Source organism: Mustela lutreola, chromosome 1, assembly GCF_030435805.1.
Source record: "Mustela lutreola isolate mMusLut2 chromosome 1, mMusLut2.pri, whole genome shotgun sequence".
NCBI lineage: Eukaryota > Metazoa > Chordata > Mammalia > Carnivora > Mustelidae > Mustela > Mustela lutreola.
Window position 1 is genome coordinate 176,499,936 of NC_081290.1, and position 22,877 is coordinate 176,522,812.

Below are 22,877 nucleotides of genomic sequence, written 5' to 3' on the forward strand. Positions count from 1 at the left end.
TCCAGAGCCCATGAGTGCTCTGCTACATGGTTTCTCCCTCAATACCAAGAAGATATTTGTCAGTTAAGCCTGCATATAAGCAAATATAAACCAAAGCTCAATAAATGTAAACAATGTTTTCCAGGAAATATAAAAACATCACAAAACTACACTTAAAAAAATTCTCCCCTGGCGCCTGGTTGGCTCAGTAGGTTAAGCATCTGCCTTCAGCTCAGCTTGTGATCCCAGGGTCCTGGGATTGAGTCCCACACTGGGCTCCTTGCTCAGCTGGGGAGTATGTGTCTGTCTGTCTCTGTGTCCCCCACCCCCTGTTCATGTACATGCACTCTCTCAAATAAATAAATAAAATCTTTAAAAAAAAATTCTCCCAAGACCAGTGTACTTTTCATCTTAAAATAAGTGCGGGGTACAGTGTCTGCCATACCTCCCATACTTCTTGCCGTTAATTTTAAAATGAAAAACACCAGCACTCAAATAAATAGTATTTAAAATTTGACAGAAGATTCAAAATATTAAAATTATTTAATGATAATGTCTTTATTTTTTTAATAATAAAACACAAGTATTATCTGCAAGGAACTCCACCATTTTTGCTCTCCTCTAATGTCTGTTTCTGGTTCTCTTTGTGAGAAATCATCACATTTCTGGCCTCTTACCCCTCTCCTGTACTCTGCCCAGGATTCCTGTTGGGGGGGGGCAGGAGGAGCATAGAAGTGCAGACCAAAGAATTAACTTTGGCTGTGTGTTACAAACACACACTAACTCCCTCGCTTACACAGCTCCTTCCTCTTGCTCCACAATTTTCAGTGCAATTGACTATGGAGGAAAGGGCTTCCTGTGTCCCAGCAGGGATGGTTGGCGACCACTCACTGACTTATCAACAGTTGGAAGAAAGAGTTCCTTTGGTCTTAGTGGCGTAAATATATGTAAGCATTAAATGTCTCATTAGGATGTATCTTTCGTTATGCCCGTAACTGTAATCCCCAAGTGCCATGCCCTAGGTAAATCGCAGCTTTGGTAAGCCTGAAGAAGGGGTTCTGAAAACACCCATCATGCATGGCCCCCCACTAAGAAGAGTTAACTAGAGGGTTACTGCTGTACTATCAACAGTTCTACAACAGTCCTGTGGCATGTTTTTCTTTAAACTGAGTCAGTGTAAGGAGCATATTTAATAAGGGGAACAATTTTTATAACTAGCATCGTAATGTAAGTTGGCCCAATCTTTGTCAAACATAATGGATCAAACAGAAAAACATTTTTCCTCGCATAGAACAGATGTGGATCTGTTAGAGATCAACTGAAACAATGGATCCCTGCAGACATGGAAGATCTTTTGGGGGGTTGGGAGGTCCCAGTGTCTTTACAACCTAAGACATTTTCACTGATAGTGCAAGAGCACTGGTGTGTGTGGTAGGCAGAATTCTCAACCGGTGTGAGGCTTCCACATACCATGTGATCCTCTAACTTGGAGCGGGGGGAGGGGGGTGACACCTGTGAAAGGGATGGGTGATCACTCCCATGCTGAATTTACTACTCAGCTTACTTTGACTTAATAAAGGAGGTTATCCACTGGGTCTGGTCGAATCAGGTGAACCCTGAGAGGGAATAAGGCCTTTCCTGTTGTAAGAGGTTGGAGACACAAGGTCGAGTTGGTGTGTGGGTGCTACAGAGAGAGGTGAGGAATGTGGGGGCCTTGACCTACTCACGGTCACTGCAGTTGACTGCCAGCAAAGTAACGGGGACTGCAGTCTTATACCTGCAAGGAATTTAATTCTGCCTCCACAATGGGAGCTGGGAAGAGAAGCCTAAGCTCCCAATGACTCAGCCTGGCCAGCATCTTGATCTAAGTCCCATGAGACCCTCAGCGGACAATCAGGCATGTGGTTTCCCACAACCAGGCTGATGGTTCCACATTTGTAGCACTCTGTGTGGAACAATGGCACAGATCCAGGCTAGGACACAACACTGTTCCAGTAGTCACCTGTTCTTCACCTCCGTGAGCCACAAGAGAGTGTCCTTCTTACAGGAGTAGAGACTATCAACTTCCTCAATCCCAGAGCTGGAGGCATGTGGGCCACATGCAGAGGCACAGTGGCTGCCTTCCGGAAAGGACCGGCCACTGGAGTCATGGTCTGCACCAGCAGCTTATGTCATGCAAGACCACGCTTACCCGAAGAGTGACAAAAACTACAATTACGCAGATGGGATATGTGGCAAATGTTTTTCCCAGAAATGAATGAAATAAGGCTATCATTTCAGGGAAAACATCTGACTCCATTGGTTGCCAATCCTGCATGCAAGAAATAGAATTTTGGAAAATTTAAGTTTTCTGATGTAAGCTTGACCACCTCTTCAGACATAAAAACTTATAAAATCAGTGGTATACTGACAGATGTGATTTTAAAAATATTGCATAATGAAATGTATTCACATTTGGAAGATCCTCATAGCTCAGTGAACCAGTATTTTTCAAAGGACCAATAACGTGATGTTACAAAACTGCGTGGGTCAAAGATCCATTCAGCATGCATGATAATCGATGGTTTTTAATGTAGCTGAGTGTGAAATGTTGAATCACTGATACGGTTCCAGATTTCCAAACCGCAACTAGCCTTTAAGAAACTACCACTTGTGGAATGTTAGTAACAATGAACAACATTCACAATGATCTGAAAAAGCTGTTAAAGTTCTTTCCCATTTTCGAACTACACGTCTATGTGAGGGCAGGTTTTTCCCAGTACTTCAGTGGGTCAGCTTATTGCAAGAGATAGCATGAAGAGGCAGAGAGAGGGTCTAGCTGTCTCCTACTAAGGCATAAAGAGATTTTAAGATTTTATTTTTTTTTTTTATTTATCTGACAGAGATCACAAGTAGGCAGAGAGGCAAGCAGACAGAGAGGAGGAAGCAGGCTCCCTGCAGAGCAGAGAGCCCGATGTGGGGCTCGATCCCAGGACCCTGGGATCACGACCTGAGCAGAAGGCAGAGGCCCAACCCACTGAGCCACCCAGGTGCCCCCATAAAGAGATTTAAAAAAAAATGTAAGACAATGCCAGTCTTTTAACCAAATTTATGTTTGTGTGGGGAATTATATTTTTAAAAATGTTTTATTTATTTAGAGAGGGAGTGAGAGCATAAGGTGGGGGAGGGGCAGAGGAGAAGGGAGAGGGACAATAGGACTGTTTGCTGAGATGGAACCAGACATGGGGCTTGATCTCATGACCCCAAGATCAAGACCTGAGCAGAAACCAAGAGTTGACACTTAACTGACTGAGCCACCAGGAGCCTAGGAATAATTATCTTTATAAAAGCATGTCGTTTATGTTACTAAGTCATGGACTTCTTATTTTTAAATAGATGAATAAATATGTTTAAGGAAGTCTCAGTTTTCATGACTGTTACAGTAACTATTGATAGAAATAATGCACAAAAAATCTTTTTGGTATCTGCAATAGTTTTTTAAAGTATAAAGACCTGACACTAAAATGTTTGAGATATGCCAATATTGATCAAAATCAGGAAAGTTTGGCTCAGAACGGCTTTGTCCCTTGTTCTTCAGCTTACATTTCCTATTTTCATGCCACCTGCTAGCCCACTACTAAACCAACGTCGTACATTCAATTAAACAAAACAAACAGCACCCTACTGCTGATATAAATTGCTCTGTTGGTAGCTTAACTCACTATAAAAAGCAGACCCACATACATATGCGCAAAATGGTCCAAACACATAAAGGTTATTTCTTGCTTAACAGCTGCTGGTCCTGCTCCTTACTGAGCAAGGAGCCCTGCGACCTATACATTTATGGCTTTGTCATCTCTTGTTTTATATCCAGCTGGCAAAAGATGAAGGTTCACTCACTGCTTTCAAACCCTGGCTTGTAAGTGGCACACATTACTTCTGCTCACATCCTATGGGTAAGAATGAGTTAATGGCCACAACTGGAAAGTAGCCACTACTTAGCCGTGGAAGGAGAGAAGGGATATTGGGGGGCGGCTGGCTGGCCTCCACTGTGATGTAGAGCCTGGAGATCTATCTGGGTAGCAGTCTTCGTTCTACAACTAATCATCTGCGTATATGTTAGTTATATCTGTGATTCCTTCTGATTTATTGAAGCTTCATGTGTACAGAGAACTAATTGGTCTTTGGTCCACTCTATGGCTAATTTTTGGTACACAGCAGTGACATACGAAATTCCTACCCTCATTGGGCTTACATGTCAACTGGAGTTTCTATGATTCTTGATGTCTGGGTTACACTATATCTGAATAGTCAAATGCTTTCTCTTGTGGAAGTCTAAAGCCCAACAAAGATTCCTACAATTTCCTGGGAGGATGACATTCCCTACATCCCATCTGCTTCCCAGACTCATGTTCCTACCTGCCTTCATACCTACCACATTGCCATGGATGCTGAATGCAACCATTTCACGCATTTCCATAGGAATGGCTCACCTAGACCAAGCATTTGTGAGTACAGGCGGCTTTCCTGAAGACCACGTGAAGGGTCATAATGTCCGTTGCAGAGCAAAAATCCCTGTGTCCATATTTAGCCATCTTTGCTTCCAAAATCTGTCTTAGCTACCTAGTCATCTCGGGCTCCTGTTTGGATTTGTTTCCCATCCAGCGGCCAGCAACCCAATTCATGGACTCCTCGCTCCCACTTCGAGGATTATTTCTTGAGAATTTGAATTCCTTTCCCTTTATAATTCACAGCGTCCCACTTTCTTTAGTTCCCATTCCCAAATCCTACTTAAGATGCTCAGAAGATAAAAGACCCTCTTTCCAATTATAAAAGAATATAGTTTTACGAGGAAGTTGTGAAAATTGAATGCAAATTAATTTGTATTAATTAATTCGAGTTCCTCGGGATGAGGGCTCTAACCGGAGGACAGATGACGCCCGACCAGACCACAAAGTGCTTTAAGGGCAGGGCGCACTCCAAGGGCTGCCCAGGGCCGGGCCCACAGCAGCGCGCAGCCACGCGGGGCGGTTCTGAGTCCCGACGCGCGAGCGCTGAGCGCGGGGCCGCGGTGTGCAGGGAGACCCGGGCCCGGCCCCGCCGCTGCTCCGTCCGTACGGGGAGCGGGCGCAGGCCGGCTCGGTTCCCGAGCGAGCGAGCGGCAGCCGTGGGCTCGGGCATCCCGCACAGGCTGCTGTCGCGCAGCGGCCGAGATGGAAGACCGGTGGCCGCGGTTTTTCGGGAACCGCAGCGGAGCACAGGGCGAAGGTGCCGGATGAGGCAGCCCAGCTAGCAGCGCGGGAGGAAGACGCGGGGTCACGCCCCCCCGCCCCCGCCGCTCTCCCTCGGCCTCTTCCCAGGGCCTCCGCCGCCCCCCGCCGGCCGCCCCGAGAAGTCCGCGCGGGGAACACGCGGCGCGCGGCGACCTCACGCGCACGCGGCCGGAGCCCTCCAAGCCCGGAGCCTCCGGGCGCCTCCGCGGGCCGTGCGTGCGCGTGCCCGAGCGCTGACGCCCACGCCGCGCCGACGTCGCGCTCCGTCGCCATAGCGACTGGCCCTGGCAACCGCGAAGCCTGCGGGCCGGCGGGCGGGCTGCGGTGCGGGTGCGGGTGCGGGCCGGCTGGCTGCGGGGGCAGGCGCCATGGCGGGCGCAGGCAGGGACGTGCGGAAGGTCTTCATCTTCACCACGACGCAGAATTACTTCGGGCTGGCGTCGGAGCCCTGCGACCCGCCGCTCGCGTGCAGCGGCCCCGAGATCAACAACTTCCTGGACGACGGCAACCAGATGCTCCTGCGGGCGCAGCGCTCGGACGCCGGCGTCTCCTTCTCCAATGCGGTACGGCCCCCGCGCTCGGCACGCTCCGGAACGGGTCCTGCTCACGTCCCCTCGGGGACCGTCCCCCGCTCCGGCTCGGGCTCCCTCCCCCGGGACCCCCGCGGCCTCCCTCCGGACCCGGCCCTGCTCACGTCCCCTCGGGGACCGCCCCCCCTCCGGCTCGGGCTCCCTCCCCCGGGACCCCCGCGGCCTACCCCCGAAGAGGGCCCTGCTCAGCCCTTATCAGGGAACCCCCACTCAGGCTCCCCTCTGAGCGGGACCCGCTTCAGTCCCCCGTCAACCTGCCTCCTGGACACCCCCGCCCCCACCGGGCCCTCCCCCCGACCTTCCCCTCCTTGGGTCTTCTCCTTCGGGGGTCCTCCCTCCTCTCCCCCAGCCCCCCCAACCCCGCAGCCAGGTCTTCCCCCACGCTGTGCTGAGCTGCACTCGCGCACCTGAGCAGACACCTCTGCGCTCTCCTAGTTTTGCTTTGTTCTTAAACGCTACACGTGTGTTAACAGTTAAAAAGAAATCACCTGTGTTACTTACCGGAAAAGTTGTTTTTCTCCTCCCTCTTGAGGTTCTTTGAGGCACATTGTAGTGTATCTTTTTTGGGGTATGCGCTGAGCTTAAATGGACTCGAGGGAAAGGTTGCTTAAGAGTTCATATCTTTAAGGAAATAGTAGAATTCAAAGTTTGAATTCTTTATTTATTTATTTATTTTTTGAGTGGCAGTATGTGATTGACTCACTGACCGTCGGCGCTGCTGCAGTCCCGGCTCAGATAAGGAAACCTGAGGGTGGTACTCTGAAGGATGGTGTCAGGCATTGCAGGGTTCAGTAAAAGAAGGAAAGACCTATTGTAAAACCTCTTCCTCTCCTGTTTGCCCATATCTGAAGGTCCGGGAGAGGCTTCCCACAGCAAACCTGGAGAGCAGTTTTGTTCCATGATTGAGTCATTCACCAGGAATCTGTAGTCTTGGATGTAATTCGATGCTTTTCAATAAACTTTGATTTTGAACTCTACATATTCAGGGCACTTTGCTGGGCTCCACAGGTCTAGAAGACACTCTTCAGGCACTGCTTTACGGCCTCGATGCGCATGGGCTCATTCAGCATTCACAGCAACACTTTAAAGCGGGATTGTCTTCATTTCCATTTTACGGCAAAAGAAGGAAATGAGGCACAAATGTTCCATCCCAGGTGGTAACCACTCCACTGCTCTAAGTGGTGGTAGAATTCAGAATGGAAGTCTCTGCCTCTGCCTTCCAGAGCCTCCCTCCAGGGGCCTGAGGTGACGGGCACCACTCAACAACTTCAGGGTACACTGTTGGAAGTGCCACGGAAAGTTTAAGGAGAGTGTGGTCCAGGGAAAACACGAAGAGGAAGGGTTTGGATTGCTGAAAATGTATCTTGGGTTGGGTACTGAAAATTGAAGTGATAACTTTTTTTTTTTTAAGATTTATTTATTTATTTATTAAAGAGCAAGAACCCAAGAATGGGGTGAAGGCCAGAGGGAGAAGCAAATTCCACACTGAGCAAGGAGCTTGTTGTGGGGCTCGATCCCAGAACCCCAGGATCATGACCTGGACCCATGCAGATGCTTAACTGACATTTCAGGTGCCCTGAAGCGCTAACTTTTTCAGGTTAATGCAGTTTAGGCTAGAGCCCAGCAATATATTTTATATTTAGTCATACAGCACACTACAGACTTCCAGTTATGTTTGAAATGTTTTGTTGTGTCTTATGTTTTACTGTAGATGTCTGACCGTTAGCATGATATGAGAAGTTAATAAATATTGAGTACTTCGGATGGGCCTGGCACTGTACAGGATGCTTGGAATAAAGCCTTGAAAACGGCAGAATTTGTCTTCAAGGAGTAGCATTGTAGTGCACAAAGGCAGGGTAAACATGTACACGCAGATACATAAATGTAACATAATTTGGGGCATTGATAAGTGTGGTTAAGATCAAAATAGAAGGGCTCCTGGATGGCTCAGTCGGTTAAGTGTCTGCCTTCGGGTCAGGTCATGATCCATGGGGTCCTGGTGCTATGGTGAGCTCCCTGCACCATGGGGAGTCTGCTTCTCCCTCTCCCTTTGCTGCTCCCCCTGCTTGTGTACTGTCTGTCTGTCTGTCTCTTGCTCGCTTAAATAAAAATCTTAAAAAAAAAAAAAAAAGATCAAAATAGAGTAGTGTTGAAGTACTGATGGGGGAGGGATGGGGAACTGTGTTAAAATGGAGGGGGAAGGGCTACCTGTCAGGATTAGTGAGCTTTGAAGTGAGATTTCCATGATAAGCTGTAGGCAGACAGAAGATTTAGAGGAAGCATGTTCTAAGCAAAAGATAAGTACCAAGGCCCTCTTCATTTTTTAAAAAACCTGTTTTTGCTCTTGGGCTGTGCAAACACAGGCAGCAGGCTGTGGTAGGCTGGTGCCTGATGGATCCCAGTAGGTGAGAGAATTATTTTGCAACCTCAAAAAAGAAAATTTTTTGTGCTTTGAATTAAGAGCTAGCCAAATTTCCTCAGTTAAGGGAAAATCACAGTTGCCACTGGTAGGGAAACTGGCAGGAAAGGCAGCGAGGGGTGCTGTTTCAGTTTTCCTCTTCTTGGGAATGAAGAGCAGCGGTAGCCCACTGCCGCTGGCTAGGACAAAGCTCATCATCCACCGTGGCTGATGGCTGGGGGCTCGGCCGGTGACTGCGGGTATTGTTTTCAAAGTTTGGTGATAAAATATATATTCTCTGAATTTCCTTTCTTTAGATAGGTGGGAGAAAGAGTACTGGGGTATGTACAGTTTAATGACTAAAGAGTGAATTTTTCAAATTTACCTATCTGTAGTTTATTGTTCTTGCTTGTAATTGGAATAGAATGATCATACTGCAATAGAATTTTAATGTGTGCAAATGACATTTTGAGAAATGCGGCAATACCGAGTAAATGCCAGTTCCTTTTTTGTGCCTAGAAAATATAATGATTAGGGTAAAAGAAAAGTAACATGAAATCTCACTCATCTATAAGGAGTTTACATGCACAGCAGTGAACTTGTTTCAAAGCTTTTTAATACATATACTTCTCTTTCTGGAAAAAGAAATGAGAGCAACTGTGAAAATGCATATATAAAGCAAACACTTATTTTGGGTAAGACACTTTTCAGCCAATGGACTAATTACTGTGAACTGACCTATTTTAAACATGGTTGCTTTAGTGAATTCCAATTTAGCTCCTCCAGTTCTTACTTTAATCTAGTTATACAACTTAAATGAAAATGTTTGATGCACAAATACTTTAAGGAAACATTTTTTTTTTTTTAAAGATTTTTTATTTATTTATTTGACAGACAGAGATCACAAGTAGGCAGAGAGGCAGGCAGAGAGAGAGAGAGGGAAGCAGGCTCCCTGCAGAGCAGAGAGCCCAATGCAGGGCTCGATCCCAGATCCCTGGGATCATGACCCAAGCTGAAGGCAGTGGCTTAAACCACTGAGCCACCCAGGCGCCCCAAGGAAACATTTCTTTCAAATGCTTTCATGAAAGTAACATGAAAAATCTTTTGTTTATCACTTAGATTGATTTTGCTGACACAAAAGATAAAGTGCTGGTGTTTTTCAAGCTGCGACCTGAAGTAATTACTGATCAGAATCTACATAATAACATTCTTGTTTCGTCTATGTTAGAATCACCTATAAATTCTCTTTACCAAGCAGTACGGCAAATATTTGCCCCAGTGTTGTTAAAGGTAAGTAAGCTAAAGGAGCTGTATGGTCATTTTTTAAAAAACTAGATATTTATATAAATATCTTTATAAACAAAGATATTTTATTTGCTGTTAATATCATTATTTTAGTGTTTTAAATGTTACAAAAATTATAAAAACATTTAAAGTCAACTTTGTTGACAGAGAAATGGGAGAAGGGGATAAATGTAACCCATATCAGCTTTTATGTTGCTCTATAGTAAATGATTTCGTAAAGTTTTACCTGTTGAAAGGCTTCTTTTCCCTCCCTCATGAGATGGAGGGCAGTGGCAGGCTTTGAGTGAGACAGGTGTATTTGGACTTATTTCTCTCAACAGTATTTTAAGGAAGCCAGTTTGATCGGAAAACTTTTGATCAATGTTTGTTTGCTCTTGTCTGTTTTTCTTCAGGACCAGGAATGGAGCGGAAACTTTGATCCCAAACTTCAGAATCTTTTGAGTGAACTAGAAACTGGGTTGGGTATAGTTCTACGAAGATCAGACATTAACTCATCAAAATTGAAATTTAAGGAAGATGACACACGAGGTATAGAACCATAGCTTAATGAAAGAAAGTCAAAACCGTTTACTTATCAGTACTAGTATTAGTAAAGTAATATATTTTTTCACAGATTTATTTCCATACATTTGGATCTTCTTTGAGCTTTAGCTTCTTTTAAATGAATGGATTTACATGGATTTTGAGAGGAGGAAAATGTAATCTTTAACAATGTGCAATTCATGGACCTAGAAAATATAGTTGCCTCTCATTATTTGCAGTGGGTCTGTTCTGTAAATTCACTGTGAATATTGAATTAGTAAACACTGAACTCTTGGTCCTAGGAAGAAAACGAAGTGAGGTTCCTGTGAGCCTCTGGTCATAACATTTTTATTGACTTCTCACCATGTAACCTTATTCTATGTATGTTCCAGTTTTTAATATACTATTTTATATGTGTTTCTGTTTTAATATAATTAACACTTTTTAAATATAGATTGTTGATTTTTAAATATAGATTGCTGATTGATTAACATAGGCTTCATGTCTAGCAGCTCTGTAACTCATGCCTGAAGGAAAGTTCCCCAACACAAGTGTTCTCTCTGGAGTTCACACCATAGGGTTCTTGTCTTCGGCAACACTGGACACCATTCCAGCACTATGCTTGGGAGCCATGCTAAAGAGAGAAATGACCAATAAAAAGCACAACAAATGAGAAAACATCCAACTGAATAATAGCTAACAGAAAGGATACTTGTTTATAGTAGGAGATAGGAAACAGGAAGGCAGTGTTGCCTTGTTTATCCTTAGCTGGGAACACGTGTAGGGGGCAGCCCCAGTTTTTCATTGCTCTGGGCGCATCTGTGGATGACCATAAAAGCGTCACAAGCATTGATGGTAGATTACAAATAAATGTCAGGAATGGATGAATTCATAAATCCAGCATCCACGAGTAATGAGGATTGACCCTAATTGTCTAATTTGCAAAGACAATTGACCTTTATTTTAAAAATATATTTTATCAGAAGCTAATTATAATTTTGTTATGGCTATAAATGTTACTTGTATGAACAATTACTATGAAATGAATGACCTACACTAATCATTATTTTACAATGTTGGATACAGTTTTATATTTTTCTTGAACAGTAAATCAGGTGCTTTTTGAAATGCCATAGACCCAGAAAGAATAGTGCACTTTGTAGCCTGAGATTAAGCAACTAGAAATTGTCCAGTTCATTGGGAAATATAAAAGCCAGTTGGAAGGTAAAAGTATTTTAATTTGCATATATTTTGAAACTAAATTATGAGCATTGATTGTAATCATTTCTAATTTGGATGGTATTCCCTAACACAAATGGTGATAGCCTTGTGTTGGAGAAGCAACCTTCCAGGTAGAAGACAGATGGGACAGAGACAGGTGGTTTACAAAAGCTTGGGGAACACACTGAGCAACAAACCGGTGAAGTGTGTGTGTGATTTGTACTGCTGGTTGTTCTTAGTAGATTTAAGGAAGAACTTTCTTTCGGTAGAAGTTGTGACGCTGATTTTCCATACGTCTTCAAGATCATAGGAAATAGGCAAAATCAGCAAATGAACCAGAAAATTTTCTGTTTTTTCGTTTTGAACTGATACTTCTTTTTTTCCTTCTCACCTTTTCAGGTATTCTTACACCAAGTGATGAGTTCCAGTTTTGGGTAGAACAAGCTCATCGTGGGAATAAGCAGATTAGTAAAGAGAGAGCCAGTTATTTTAAAGAATTGTTTGAAACAATTGCAAGAGTATGTGACTCCTCTATGGTTATATATAAGACTTTTGATGAAAGTACTTTAGGATTCAGTTTCCACTAGCTTTACCTTTGTTTTGACATTATTACTTGATGCTTATAAACAACATATATCCTTAGTATGTAGCAGGATTTCCTTGAAGTGTGCCCTTAATTTGAGTACAACTTAAAAACTGGAACTTTTAAGAAAGTTAGATTCTCATTTCTAGTAAATGTTTTTCTCAAAAACATAATTGCTTTTCTGCAGGTACATAGGGAAAAGCAAAAGCGTAATGTACTAACAGAGGTTTATCTACATGCAGGTAATATGTTCTTTTGAGGGAGTGTTCAGTTTATTCAAATTAGCATTTTGGAGTAATCTGAAATATGAAGTCTTAGTGTTTTGTTTTTTTTTTTTTAAGATTTTATTTATTTATTTGACAGACAGAGATCACAAGTAGGCAGAGAGGCAGGCAGAGAGAGAGGAGGAAGCAGGCTCCCTGCTGAGCAGAGAGCCCGATGTGGGACTCGATCCCAGGACCCTGAGATCATGACCTGAGCCGAAGGCAGCGGCTTAACCCACTGAGCCACCCAGGCGCCCTGAAGTCTTAGTTTTATACTTGATTGATTATTCTTTGAAATAGTCCTACAAGTTAAATAAGTGACCACTTTAAGTATGGTTACAAAAGTCTGTTCTTTTCAAAATAAATAAATAGTAATTTTTTTTTTCAAAGATTTTATTTATTTATTTGACAGAGAGAAATCACAAGTAGACGGAGAGGCAGGCAGAGAGAGAGCGACAGGGAAGCAGGCTCCCTGCCCGATGCGGGACTCGATCCCAGGACCCTGAGATCATGACCTGAGGTGAAGGCAGCGGCCCAACCCACTGAGCCACCCAGGCGCCCCTAAATAGTAATTTTTAATTTGTTCCCAGTATTATTGCAATAGTATCATTTTAACGAAGTGTTTGAAATGGTTTTGAAATTTTTTGTCATAATGATGGAATGTGAAATCACAACCCTTGACTGTGATCGTGTAATTGGTAACAAGCAATGTGGTCCATGAGTGGTGACGCATGGGGACTGCAGTGAGGAACGTTGTCTGGTGCAAGGATCGCCTCCTTTCAGGGGCTGCAAGAAATGAAACCAGACTGTAAGAAAATTAGGTCAAGGGCAAAATAAATGACTGGACTTTGCAATTCTTATTTTTTCCTCTGGCTTTTCCGAAAACTTGTAGGATATTTGCATAAAGAAGTAACACAGTGGCAGAAAAAGGAGGAGGGAATGATGTGACAGGGGTTAGAATTGTAGCTATTGGGGGTGCCTGGGTGTCTCAGTGGGTTAAAGCCTCTGCCTTCGGCTCAGGTCATGATCTCAGGGTCCTGGGATCGAGCCCCACATCGGGCTCTCTGCTCAGCGGGGAGCCTGCTTCCTCCTCTCTCTCTCTGCCTGCCTCTCTGCCTACTTGTGATCTCTGTCTGTCAAATAAATAAAATTTAAAAAAAAAGAATTGTAGCTATTGAAAGGTCTGGGGACATGTTGACTATATTGATGAAGCTATAGTTCTAATTGTTTTTAAAAATGAATGCCTTTTGGTTTTAGGAATTTTATAACTTGGACAGTCTATCCTTATTGGAAGTGGTTGACTTGGTGGAGACCACTCGAGATGTCGTAGATGATGTGTGGAGACAAACAGAGCATGACCACTACCCTGAGTCGCGAATGTTACATCTCTTAGACATCATAGGTACTGTTGAAGAAGTAAATTTTTGAAACTTTGGAAGGCTGTCTTACTTTGTTTTCTAGTTTTTCCTCCAAGCTCTTACTGAAAATGCTCCTAAATGTAGTAAATGTTGCTTATAGTAATGCTTCGAGCAGATCATACAGGATTAACCAGAAATTTGTCTGTAGTTGGTTAATTTAAATCATATGTGGCAAATTCTTTGACCATTAAGGCAAGTAAATTTACATAGATTTTTAGTCTCTATGCATGTATTAGCTTAAACTTTATTTTGTAATGATTTCAAAAGTCTTTAATATGTATTGGTTTACTTGTTGGTACTTAAAGTGCATATATTTTTTTGACCTAGAAAATACCATTCTCTTTATTATTCTCAGGAACTATTAGACAAGTACATAAAGGTAGATGTATAAGGGTAGTTACGGCAGCATCGTTTTAATGTGGGAGTAGAGAGAAATAGCAATTGAAAATTGGTCATATAATGCTATCTCCATACGGTAGTGTAGCCTTTTGAAAAATTGCATGTATTTTTGCACTTGTGAGATGCACATACTACCTTGAAAGATGCAAAAATACAAAGAAATATTTTGGGTCCAAGGATGTGCATGTAGGATTTCATAGATCCTTAGTTTGCTAATACGTTTATTTTTATCATAGAGTTTATTCCATAATTATTTAGTACAAACACACTTCCATTAAAAAATTTGCTTTCTGGGGGCACCTGGGTGGCTCAGTGGATTAAGCCGCTGCCTTCGGCTCAGGTCATGATCTCAGTGTCTTGGGATCGAGCCCCACATCGGGCTCTCTGCTCAGCAGGGAGCCTGTTTCCCACTCTGTCTCTGCCTGCCTCTCTGCCTAATTGTGATCTCTCTCTCTGTCAAATAAAATAAATAAAATCTTTAAAAAAAAAAAAAATTTTGCTTTCTGTTTTATTAGGTGGTTCGTTTGGAAGATTTGTTCAGAAAAAGCTGGGAACTTTGAATCTGTGGGAAGACCCTTATTATCTCGTGAAAGACAATCTGAAAGCTGGCATTTCAGTTTGTGAGCAGTGGGTGACGGCCTGTAATCATCTGACTGGTCAGGTGTGGCAGCGCTATGTTCCTCATCTGTGGAAAAATGAGAAATACTTCCCTGAAACACTTGACAAACTTGGCAAACGCCTTGAAGAGGTATCATTTGATTACCTGGGTCTTTGACATACGTGTGAAGTAGGTTCTCTCGTGTTTGTGCATAGATTTTATAATTAGTAGGTATTATACATCTCATAGGAGTTATTTATGTTTTGGGGAAAGCATAATAATTAAAGTTAATGTGAGATAATTTTTGGCAGTCATGTGACTAGTACCCAACTAAGGGCTGGTTTCCACCTGCTTGCTTTTTTGGGTGCATGACTGTTCACCTCATAAGTTGTGAACTTCTATTTTGTACTTCTCTGTTGTGAAAAAGATAATCAGACCCCTGTCCAGGAATAGATGCTCTCAGACGTTCTCTTGGCACTTGAAGTTGTTAAGCAGGGACAGCTTTTCAGGGAGTACTCGGTGGAAATATTTGGGAGAGCTGTTTAATTTACATAGGTTACAAGTTTCAGTGTAGAACTTACGTATATAGCGTGAGGGGATAAGCAAAATGAGAATATGCAAAGATTGCAAAGCTGACTTTTCCCCTTTGTGCTTATAGTTCTTTGGGGATTTTTAAAAAAACTTTTCATTATGAAAAATTTCAAACATGCACAAAAGCGAAACAGTATAATGAATGCCCGTGTATCCATCACTCAATTTCAGCAGCTGCTGGCATTACTCAGTCTCTGTTCTATCTCTGTCTACCCTGCCTTCTCTTGGTTTTTGGAGTATTTTTAACGCCAAGCCAGGAAATTGTATACATACACCCTTAAAACAAGCATAGTACCACCATCACACTCAACAAAACCACAGTACTTTCCTAGTACCATTTTGTATTTAAGCAATGTTCCATTGTCTTGATTGTTCCAGAAGATTTTTACAGTTAATTTACTTGAATCTGGCTGCTTCCTGGGTGAGCTGTGTAATCCCTACCGGGTAAGTCAGGAGACAGGAGACATGCAGCCTCGATTTCCCGCCGGCAGGAGTTCAGGTTGCTCTTGGCTCTCCTCATGATGCTCTGCCTTCAACTCTTCCTACGCGTCTACCAGCCACAGACGATCGTGAGCCGTTGTGATGTCGTGGTTCTCTTGTTCTTCTGTTCCTTATGCATCTCTTGGAGATGATGGAAGAACATTTTGTCATCAGTTTTTTAGTTACCCTGAAATAGTTTGTACATGCATGGCAAAAGACACAATTACCTTTTTCCTTGGATTTATCATTTTTTAGACTGATGAACAAGTTAGTGTCAGAGTTAAGTTCCATAGGCAATTAATGGAATTTTTTTGGTAGTATCATTCCAAAACCATGAGTTTTTATATTCTGTGAGTTTCAATCTGTTATGCTTATTGTTAGCCTCAAATTGCTCCATCTTTGGGCATCAAGTGCCTATTTTAAGTTGGCTCTTGACTTACTTTGACATGAAGCCAGTATTTCTTTGATAACTTCCTTACTTTTAGCGCCCTCCCCACCAAATGTACCAGCCCAACTTGGACATTTTCTGCCTCATTCCTGGAATTAGTCATTGCTTTCAAGAGGCTGGTTCTTTTTGGTGGAAAATGGTATTTAGCAATGACAGTCTGTGGGAAAGAGCTGAATGTTACTTAGTTGTCAGTGCTTTTAGGCTTTCTCAGCAGATGGGGTTGTTAACTTTCATTTGAGTTGGAAAGATGAATAGAAACTACTGATACTTGTTTCTTTGAAGACACCAACTGAAATGAAAGGTTATAGTGATTTTACCAACTGTTTTGATTAACTTTTAATTGTTTTTGGAAATGTTATTTATTTGTTATTTCTAAATTGAAATACCACACATTTTATTCATTTAAACTATACATAGTTTTTTGTTTTGTTTTTGCTTTTTTTTTTTTTTTTTTTTTTAAAGTAGGCTGTATACCCAGCTTGGGCCTTGAATTCATGACCCTGATAGTAACTGACATGCTCTGCCCACTGACCCAGGCAGGTGTCACTGTTGGTGAAAGTTTCAAACACCAAGTGCAACAATTTGTTTCCCAGCTGTTTGTAAATTATACGTGATAGGGTTGTGAACGTATCATTTCACTGTTGGAAGTGCAATTTAATGCAGAATAATGAAAATCAGAAGTTTTTACTATATCATGGACTCTAAAACGTACTTAAATGAACCTTAAACATGGCTTACCCATATTTAGAGTCCGTGTGTTTTCACCAGGTTTGAGCACTTAACTGTGAGGAGTGCGACAGTGACCAGCCTCCTTGAGCAGCACTGTGGTGACAATGAGTAGTAAATCTCAGGTTCCTGTTCATTTACTCCCTTCAGTGAACCCAGTTCAAAGAGACTCTTGCTGAATATATGTAGATTCTAGACCTTTTTGTGTAGCTTTATCAATTTAAATAAATCTGTTTTAATATTTTATGTTTTAGGTTTTGACTGTTAGAACAATCCACGAGAAGCTTCTTTATTTTTTACCTGCTGGTGAAGAGAAGATCATATGTCTGGCTCGAGTATTTGAACCTTTTACTGGCCTGAATCCTGTGCAGTATAATCCATATACTGAGGTTGAGTCTATGTGTTTTTGTCTGTATAACGTCCTGTTTGTGGTGTTCTTCCCAAGGGTAGATGTTGAAAATACTAAAAGTCTAATACTATTATTAATTTGTTTAGCCTTTATGGAAAGCTGCAGTGTCTCAATATGAAAAAATTATTGCACCTGCGGAACAAAAGATAGCAGGAAAGTTGAAAAATTATATTTCAGAAATTCAGGATAGTCCACAGCAGGTAAAATACTGGAATATTTTACTTTTAATACTTCCCACAAGCTGGTTTGGGAGGTATTTATGTATTTACTGAGTTGATCGACTTAGGATGAACATGGACTTTTTTATTTTATGTTAGCTTCTTCAGGCATTTCTGAAGTATAAAGAGTTGGTGAAGCGTCCAGCTATAAGTAAAGAATTGATGTTGGAAAGAGAAACTTTACTGGCAAGACTTGTGGACTCAGTTAAAGGTAAAAGTTTATCAGAGATTATTATAGTGTTTGAGAAAATATTTTTGTAGGTTACTTTTTCTTGTATACCATTTAGGATTAAGACTATATTTTACAACATTATTTGATAAAGATTAATTTACTGTTTTTGTTATAAATTACAGATTTTAAAAATTAACTAGTTATTTTCTTACTCTATCTCATTTGATGCATGTTAAGTTCCCTGAGGTTAAAGGACCAAGTCTTCAGGTTTTTCTATTCACAACCTTTCAGTTAGTACTTGGTACACGGAAGGCACTTAGGAAGTCTTGGCTGACTGGGTATAATTTATTTGACTTAAATTTTACAGATTTTCGGTTAGACTTTGAGAATCGATGCCGAGGAGTTCCTGGTGAAACGTCTGGACCACTTTCTGGCAAAAACCTTTCAGAAGTTGTTAATAATATAGTTTGGGTTCGCCAGTTGGAACTGAAGGTATTAGTTTTAATAGATGTTGAAGAACACTAATTGTAATGTGCCAAATTAATATGGAAGTCACTGTAGAACTCTAGTGAAAATGAAAAAATATTCTCTGCGTTCTGTGGCATATCTGTCTAATTTCCATGTGAAGTATAGAATTCTGGAAAAGTGTACAGAGGAGGTTTGAATGATCTGCTCATTTTCTAGGTAGAGATAATTAGCACATTCTTTATCATTCAGAGCAGTTGTCCCAGGTGAAGGATCTTCTCAAGGAAATGTTAAAGAGGAATTCATCTTTTATGTATTTTCAAAGGATTTTTTTAATCCTTTGAGATTATCACTGTAAAATCTGAGTAGTTGCAGAGGCCGTTGGCAAGTATGTTTATGTGGGTAAATCTTTCTAGGTTGAAAGAAAATTAAAGGAAAGGTGAAATGTAATTAGGACATTGCCTAATGTAGTGTCCATAATTTATGGATTTAAATTAGTATATTAGTATATTACTATATTTAGCTAATATAGTATTACTATATTACTATATACTATATTACTATATTTTACTAATATAGTAATATTAGTATATTACTATATTTAGCTTTTCTTTTAACGTTTCAGTATTATCAAAATGGATCTAAGAATCTTATATATTCACTAATGTATATGGCCCAGATGGAATAATGTGTATTCCGTCTGACTCGCATAATGGGTATTGGCTAGTTGCGGCCTGTGACTAAGAGCAAGCAGACCCAGAGTGCTGTGAAGGCTAGCGCGTTGGAGAGTTCTGCTGACTCATGGCTGCGTTTTTGATGTTCAGTTTTCTGAATAGAAACTGTCAGCTTTCCAAAGTGCTGTCGAGTTCTTTGTACAACAGTTGTGGAAGGAAGACATTTCTTTCCTCTGATTGCCCTTCAGATTCCCAAATACTGCGTGAGCGCTTCACCAGAGCAGTAAGCAAAGGACAGCGTGAGTGCTGCCCTGCAGCAGCGATGCTGAGTGCGTGGGGGTCTCGGCAGGATTTCCCTCATCCCACCGTTCCCGCTATGCCTCGGCGCCTTCCAGCTGGGCTATGCTCTTCTGAGTCGTACAAGTCAGAAGCCAAGTAGGGTTTGATCTGCTCACATTTGCTGACAGATCTTCTATCTGACTGTTTATAGGTGAATAGGAAAGTAATTTCTGAACCACACATCAGAGAAGGTGGTTCACTTTATGCTAATTTTGTTGTATTAAGATATTCTTAAAAAAAAAAAAAAAGATATTCTTGTAATGTTGTTGTAATGTGGCTTTTTAAGGTGGATGATACTATCAAGATTGCAGAGGCTCTCTTATCTGACTTGTCAGGGTTTCGATCTTTCCATCGAAGTGCTGAAGATCTGTTGGACCAGTTTAAACTGTATGAACAGGAGCAATTTGATGATTGGTCCAGGGATATTCAGTCTGGTTTGTCTGATTCCAGATCTGGCTTGTGGTAAGTATAAATGCGTTAAATCGTGAAATCCGTGCAAGAGTCCTGTCCCTTGTGGTAGTAATGTAAGTGGCAAGGTGAAATTTTACCTCTTCTCTCTTTTGTCCTAACTTGCTGCTGCTCCTTAAAACATTTTCTAGTTAGTTTTTGGTGATTAACTGTTAAGTTGCTAATGTTGGGAACTTGGAAGGTAGAGTTAGTCAGTTAGTTGACTGCCCTCTCCCCTGGCCGCGCTTCTTCTGTTTCTTGGGTCTGCAGATTCTCATTTTAAGATGAGGCCTTCCTCTCTCGTGGTGTTGCTGTCAGTGCTCATATGTGCTTTTCTGCCTTTTTACATTGAGATTATTTACATGGATACACACACACATTATAAACTATAAAATTTGATTATTTTAAGCTCCTTGAGGGAGGAAGTAATCTCTTCCTGAAATATTCCTGTGGTGCCCACCAGAGTGTTAGGGTTTTCTAAACACTTACTGAGCATTATTGAACCTAATTTAATTGTTAACCTGTTGTGATGTGTTTTTAAAATGGATGATCTGGGAAAAAACCATGGTTTCTTTGTTTAGGTCAACTTACCTTAGTATATTACTATATTTTAGAAACTGGTCATGTTTTTAGAAACTTGTTACTTTTCAAAAGAGTAACTTCTGCTACTTTGTCCATGATAGGAAATTCTGTTTATTTTTCTTATTCTGCTACAAAGAATACTTAAACTTAAGGGAGAGCTTCTTACACGGAATGAGTGGTTTTTTCCCTTGTCTGGCATTTTGTATGTGGAGGAAGAAGAAAAGAACCAAAGTGTTCTGGGGTGTAATGGGGTGTAACGTTGAAAGCGTTCCCGCTTTCAACCTAACATGTGCCAGATGGTCCAGGCTGAAGAAGAAGAGTTTTTTAGTCTGCTAGTTTTGGGAAATGTTGACACTTGTCTCACTGCGGCTCTGGTGGAGAGCCACTGTGAGTGATAGCATGGGAGGGGCTGAGACCTTCCGTAAAGAAGCCCGTTGAGGGCTGCTCAGCTCAGTGTTTCCCATGTGGCAACGAATCACTTGGACTCCCGCTTTTTCTTTCTGGGCAAAACTCTTAATCGTTCTGTAGAATCAGCATGTTTCAGAATATGTTTCAGGATATGCAGGTGTGTAGAAAGTAATTTTGAGGATTAGTTCAAAGAAAATCACCATTAAAATTTTCTGACAAGCTTTATGTTATGTTACAGGAAAGTTGAGGCTCATCACTATTGTTAAGTCACTCTAAAGTGCCTACTTTTTATTCTGTGTTATTGAATGTGTCGATAAATCGGTGGCATGGACTTTGCTTTTCAGTAGCTTACTTTCCAAAACCTACAAGTTTTCTTAATTGTGAAAGTGGTTTGAAGGAATAAGCATTGTGTAGTAAACCTGATCCTGGAAGGGAAGTCGTGAAACTATAATCCTTCTTGGTGAATTTAGTGTAATATTTTCATAGTCATGCTGACTCGAGTGTCCTGATTTAACAATTGCTACTGTAGCATTTTCAGGAAACACTGAAAGACAGTCCTTAGAGAAAAAAGGTAAAAGGTAGAGGGATGAAATATTTGACTCTCTCTCTTCCTACCATTTTGATGTTCTTTACCATTGATCCTTCAGTAAACATATTAAGTAAGTAGGCTGACTCAAAAAACCCAAGGTACTGTTTGGAAAATGAATCAAACCCTTCTCTATGGTGAATATGATGCCAGTTTTGAGCCTGTGCTGAAGGCTAAGAGATTGATTTTCCTGGTATCAGAAACTGCTTGGTGGACATATTAATGCGACATATTGGACATATTGGACATAATGGACATATTTTGGATATTGTAGTTTATTACCAAGATCTGAATTGCGAGACACTATGTGAAAAAAAAGGTTGCTTGAAAACTATAAAATTTTTTTACCTTGAATTAATTTTATATTTACAGAAAAGCTGTAAAAACTGTTGTGTTTTTCGTCTGTTAAAAGAGTGAGAACATGAATCTTAAAAATATGTTTATTTTGTAGTATCGAGGCTAATAGTCGAATTATGGAATTGGATCCCAACGACGGATCATTGAAAGTGCATTACTCAGATCGGTTGGTGGTTCTTCTGAGAGAAGTTCGTCAGCTCTCTGCACTTGGCTTTGTTATTCCTGCCAAAATACAGCAAGTTGCAAACATTGCACAGAAATTCTGCAAGCAAGCAATCATTCTTAAACAAGTATGACATTATATTTTTGAGTATATGACCATTCTGAGTTCATTAATTACACTATTTTAAGGGGTTTGTTTTTTAAATTTGATTTTTTTAGGTAATAGAATAGCACAATTTGGAAATTATGATTTGCTAAATGATTATATTATAAATTTTGCTTTGCAAATCTAGGTAGGAATTCATTAATTTGTGGTATTACTATTTTTAGTCATTCTATTTTAGTCAATTTTTGAAAGCACAGGCTTGCTCCCTTCTGTGTCCTGTGTACTTAGTGTAACACAGCAGGAGCTCAGATGGTGAAGGAATGATCGTGCGCTGTCTGTATTTGCCTGGGGAAATCTATTCACAAGAGCTGCTGCTCGGGAGCAGGTGTGTAGCTGGCGTAGGGAGTGTGAAGCCATAGCTGGTGAGACAGTAGCCTGGTCAGACTGCTGTAAGAGTGTGTGTGCTTTTGCTTCTAGTTTTCTTGATGAGGCTTTTTCTTGGACTACTATTGTGGTACAGGCTAAGTACAGTGGATATTCTCCACCAGATAAAGCAGATTTTCATATGTACTAGTGGAAAGAAGAGGACTCTCTGTAAAAGTACTTAGGAATTTTTTTTTTCTCTTGGGGAGAGTGAGTGATGGGGGAACGGACAGAGTCTTAAGCAGGCTCCACGCCTAGCACATGAGCCTGACGAGGAGCTCAATCTCACCACCCTGACTCTGAGACTGGGACTTGAGCTGAAATCAAGAGTGGGACGTTAAACTGACTGAATCCCCTAAGTGCTCCAGTGAGGAAATATTTTTTAAGCACATACTCTGGGCTAAGAATTTTCTGAGGTGCTGGGGACAAAAGATTACAAGAAAGTCTTTAAACTCCTTAGACTTGTGCCATGATGCCCACTTAGTGGGCTTCCCTGAACTTCTCCTTTTTCCCCAAAAGAGTTGATATGCCCTCTTCTGTTCATCATTGTGCCGTGTAGGCATCTCTGTTTTCTGGCTCACTGATTCACAGGTACTACTGAGTGCCTCCCACTCGCTGGACGCTGTCATTCTAATTTGGGAGATAGCAAACATGTAGTAGGTAGTTGTAGGTCATGATGAGTACTTTGAAGAGAAAGAAAACAGAGGAAAGATACAGAGTGGTCAGGGTAGGCCTTGGTAAAGGGTAACGTTGAGA

At 41.4% G+C, this 22,877-nt stretch overlaps 1 protein-coding gene across 5 annotated transcripts in view; it reads left to right on the forward strand.

The window, feature by feature from the left end:
* Positions 1 to 5,565: 5,565 nt before the first annotated feature.
* Positions 5,566 to 22,877, forward strand: part of DYNC2H1 (dynein cytoplasmic 2 heavy chain 1) — a 256,619-nt gene continuing 239,307 nt past the window's right edge. For all 5 annotated transcript variants that reach the window (XM_059179365.1, XM_059179368.1, XM_059179382.1 and 2 more), the window contains exons 1-12: positions 5,566 to 5,794; positions 9,339 to 9,509; positions 9,917 to 10,052; positions 11,667 to 11,785; positions 13,371 to 13,515; positions 14,446 to 14,678; positions 17,028 to 17,162; positions 17,269 to 17,382; positions 17,500 to 17,611; positions 17,940 to 18,064; positions 19,337 to 19,512; positions 21,525 to 21,720. In XM_059179365.1, the coding sequence (XP_059035348.1) occupies positions 5,600 to 5,794; positions 9,339 to 9,509; positions 9,917 to 10,052; positions 11,667 to 11,785; positions 13,371 to 13,515; positions 14,446 to 14,678; positions 17,028 to 17,162; positions 17,269 to 17,382; positions 17,500 to 17,611; positions 17,940 to 18,064; positions 19,337 to 19,512; positions 21,525 to 21,720 (1,857 nt within the window). In that variant the 5' untranslated portion in view covers positions 5,566 to 5,599. The remainder of the gene's footprint in view (positions 5,795 to 9,338; positions 9,510 to 9,916; positions 10,053 to 11,666; positions 11,786 to 13,370; positions 13,516 to 14,445; positions 14,679 to 17,027; positions 17,163 to 17,268; positions 17,383 to 17,499; positions 17,612 to 17,939; positions 18,065 to 19,336; positions 19,513 to 21,524; positions 21,721 to 22,877) is intronic.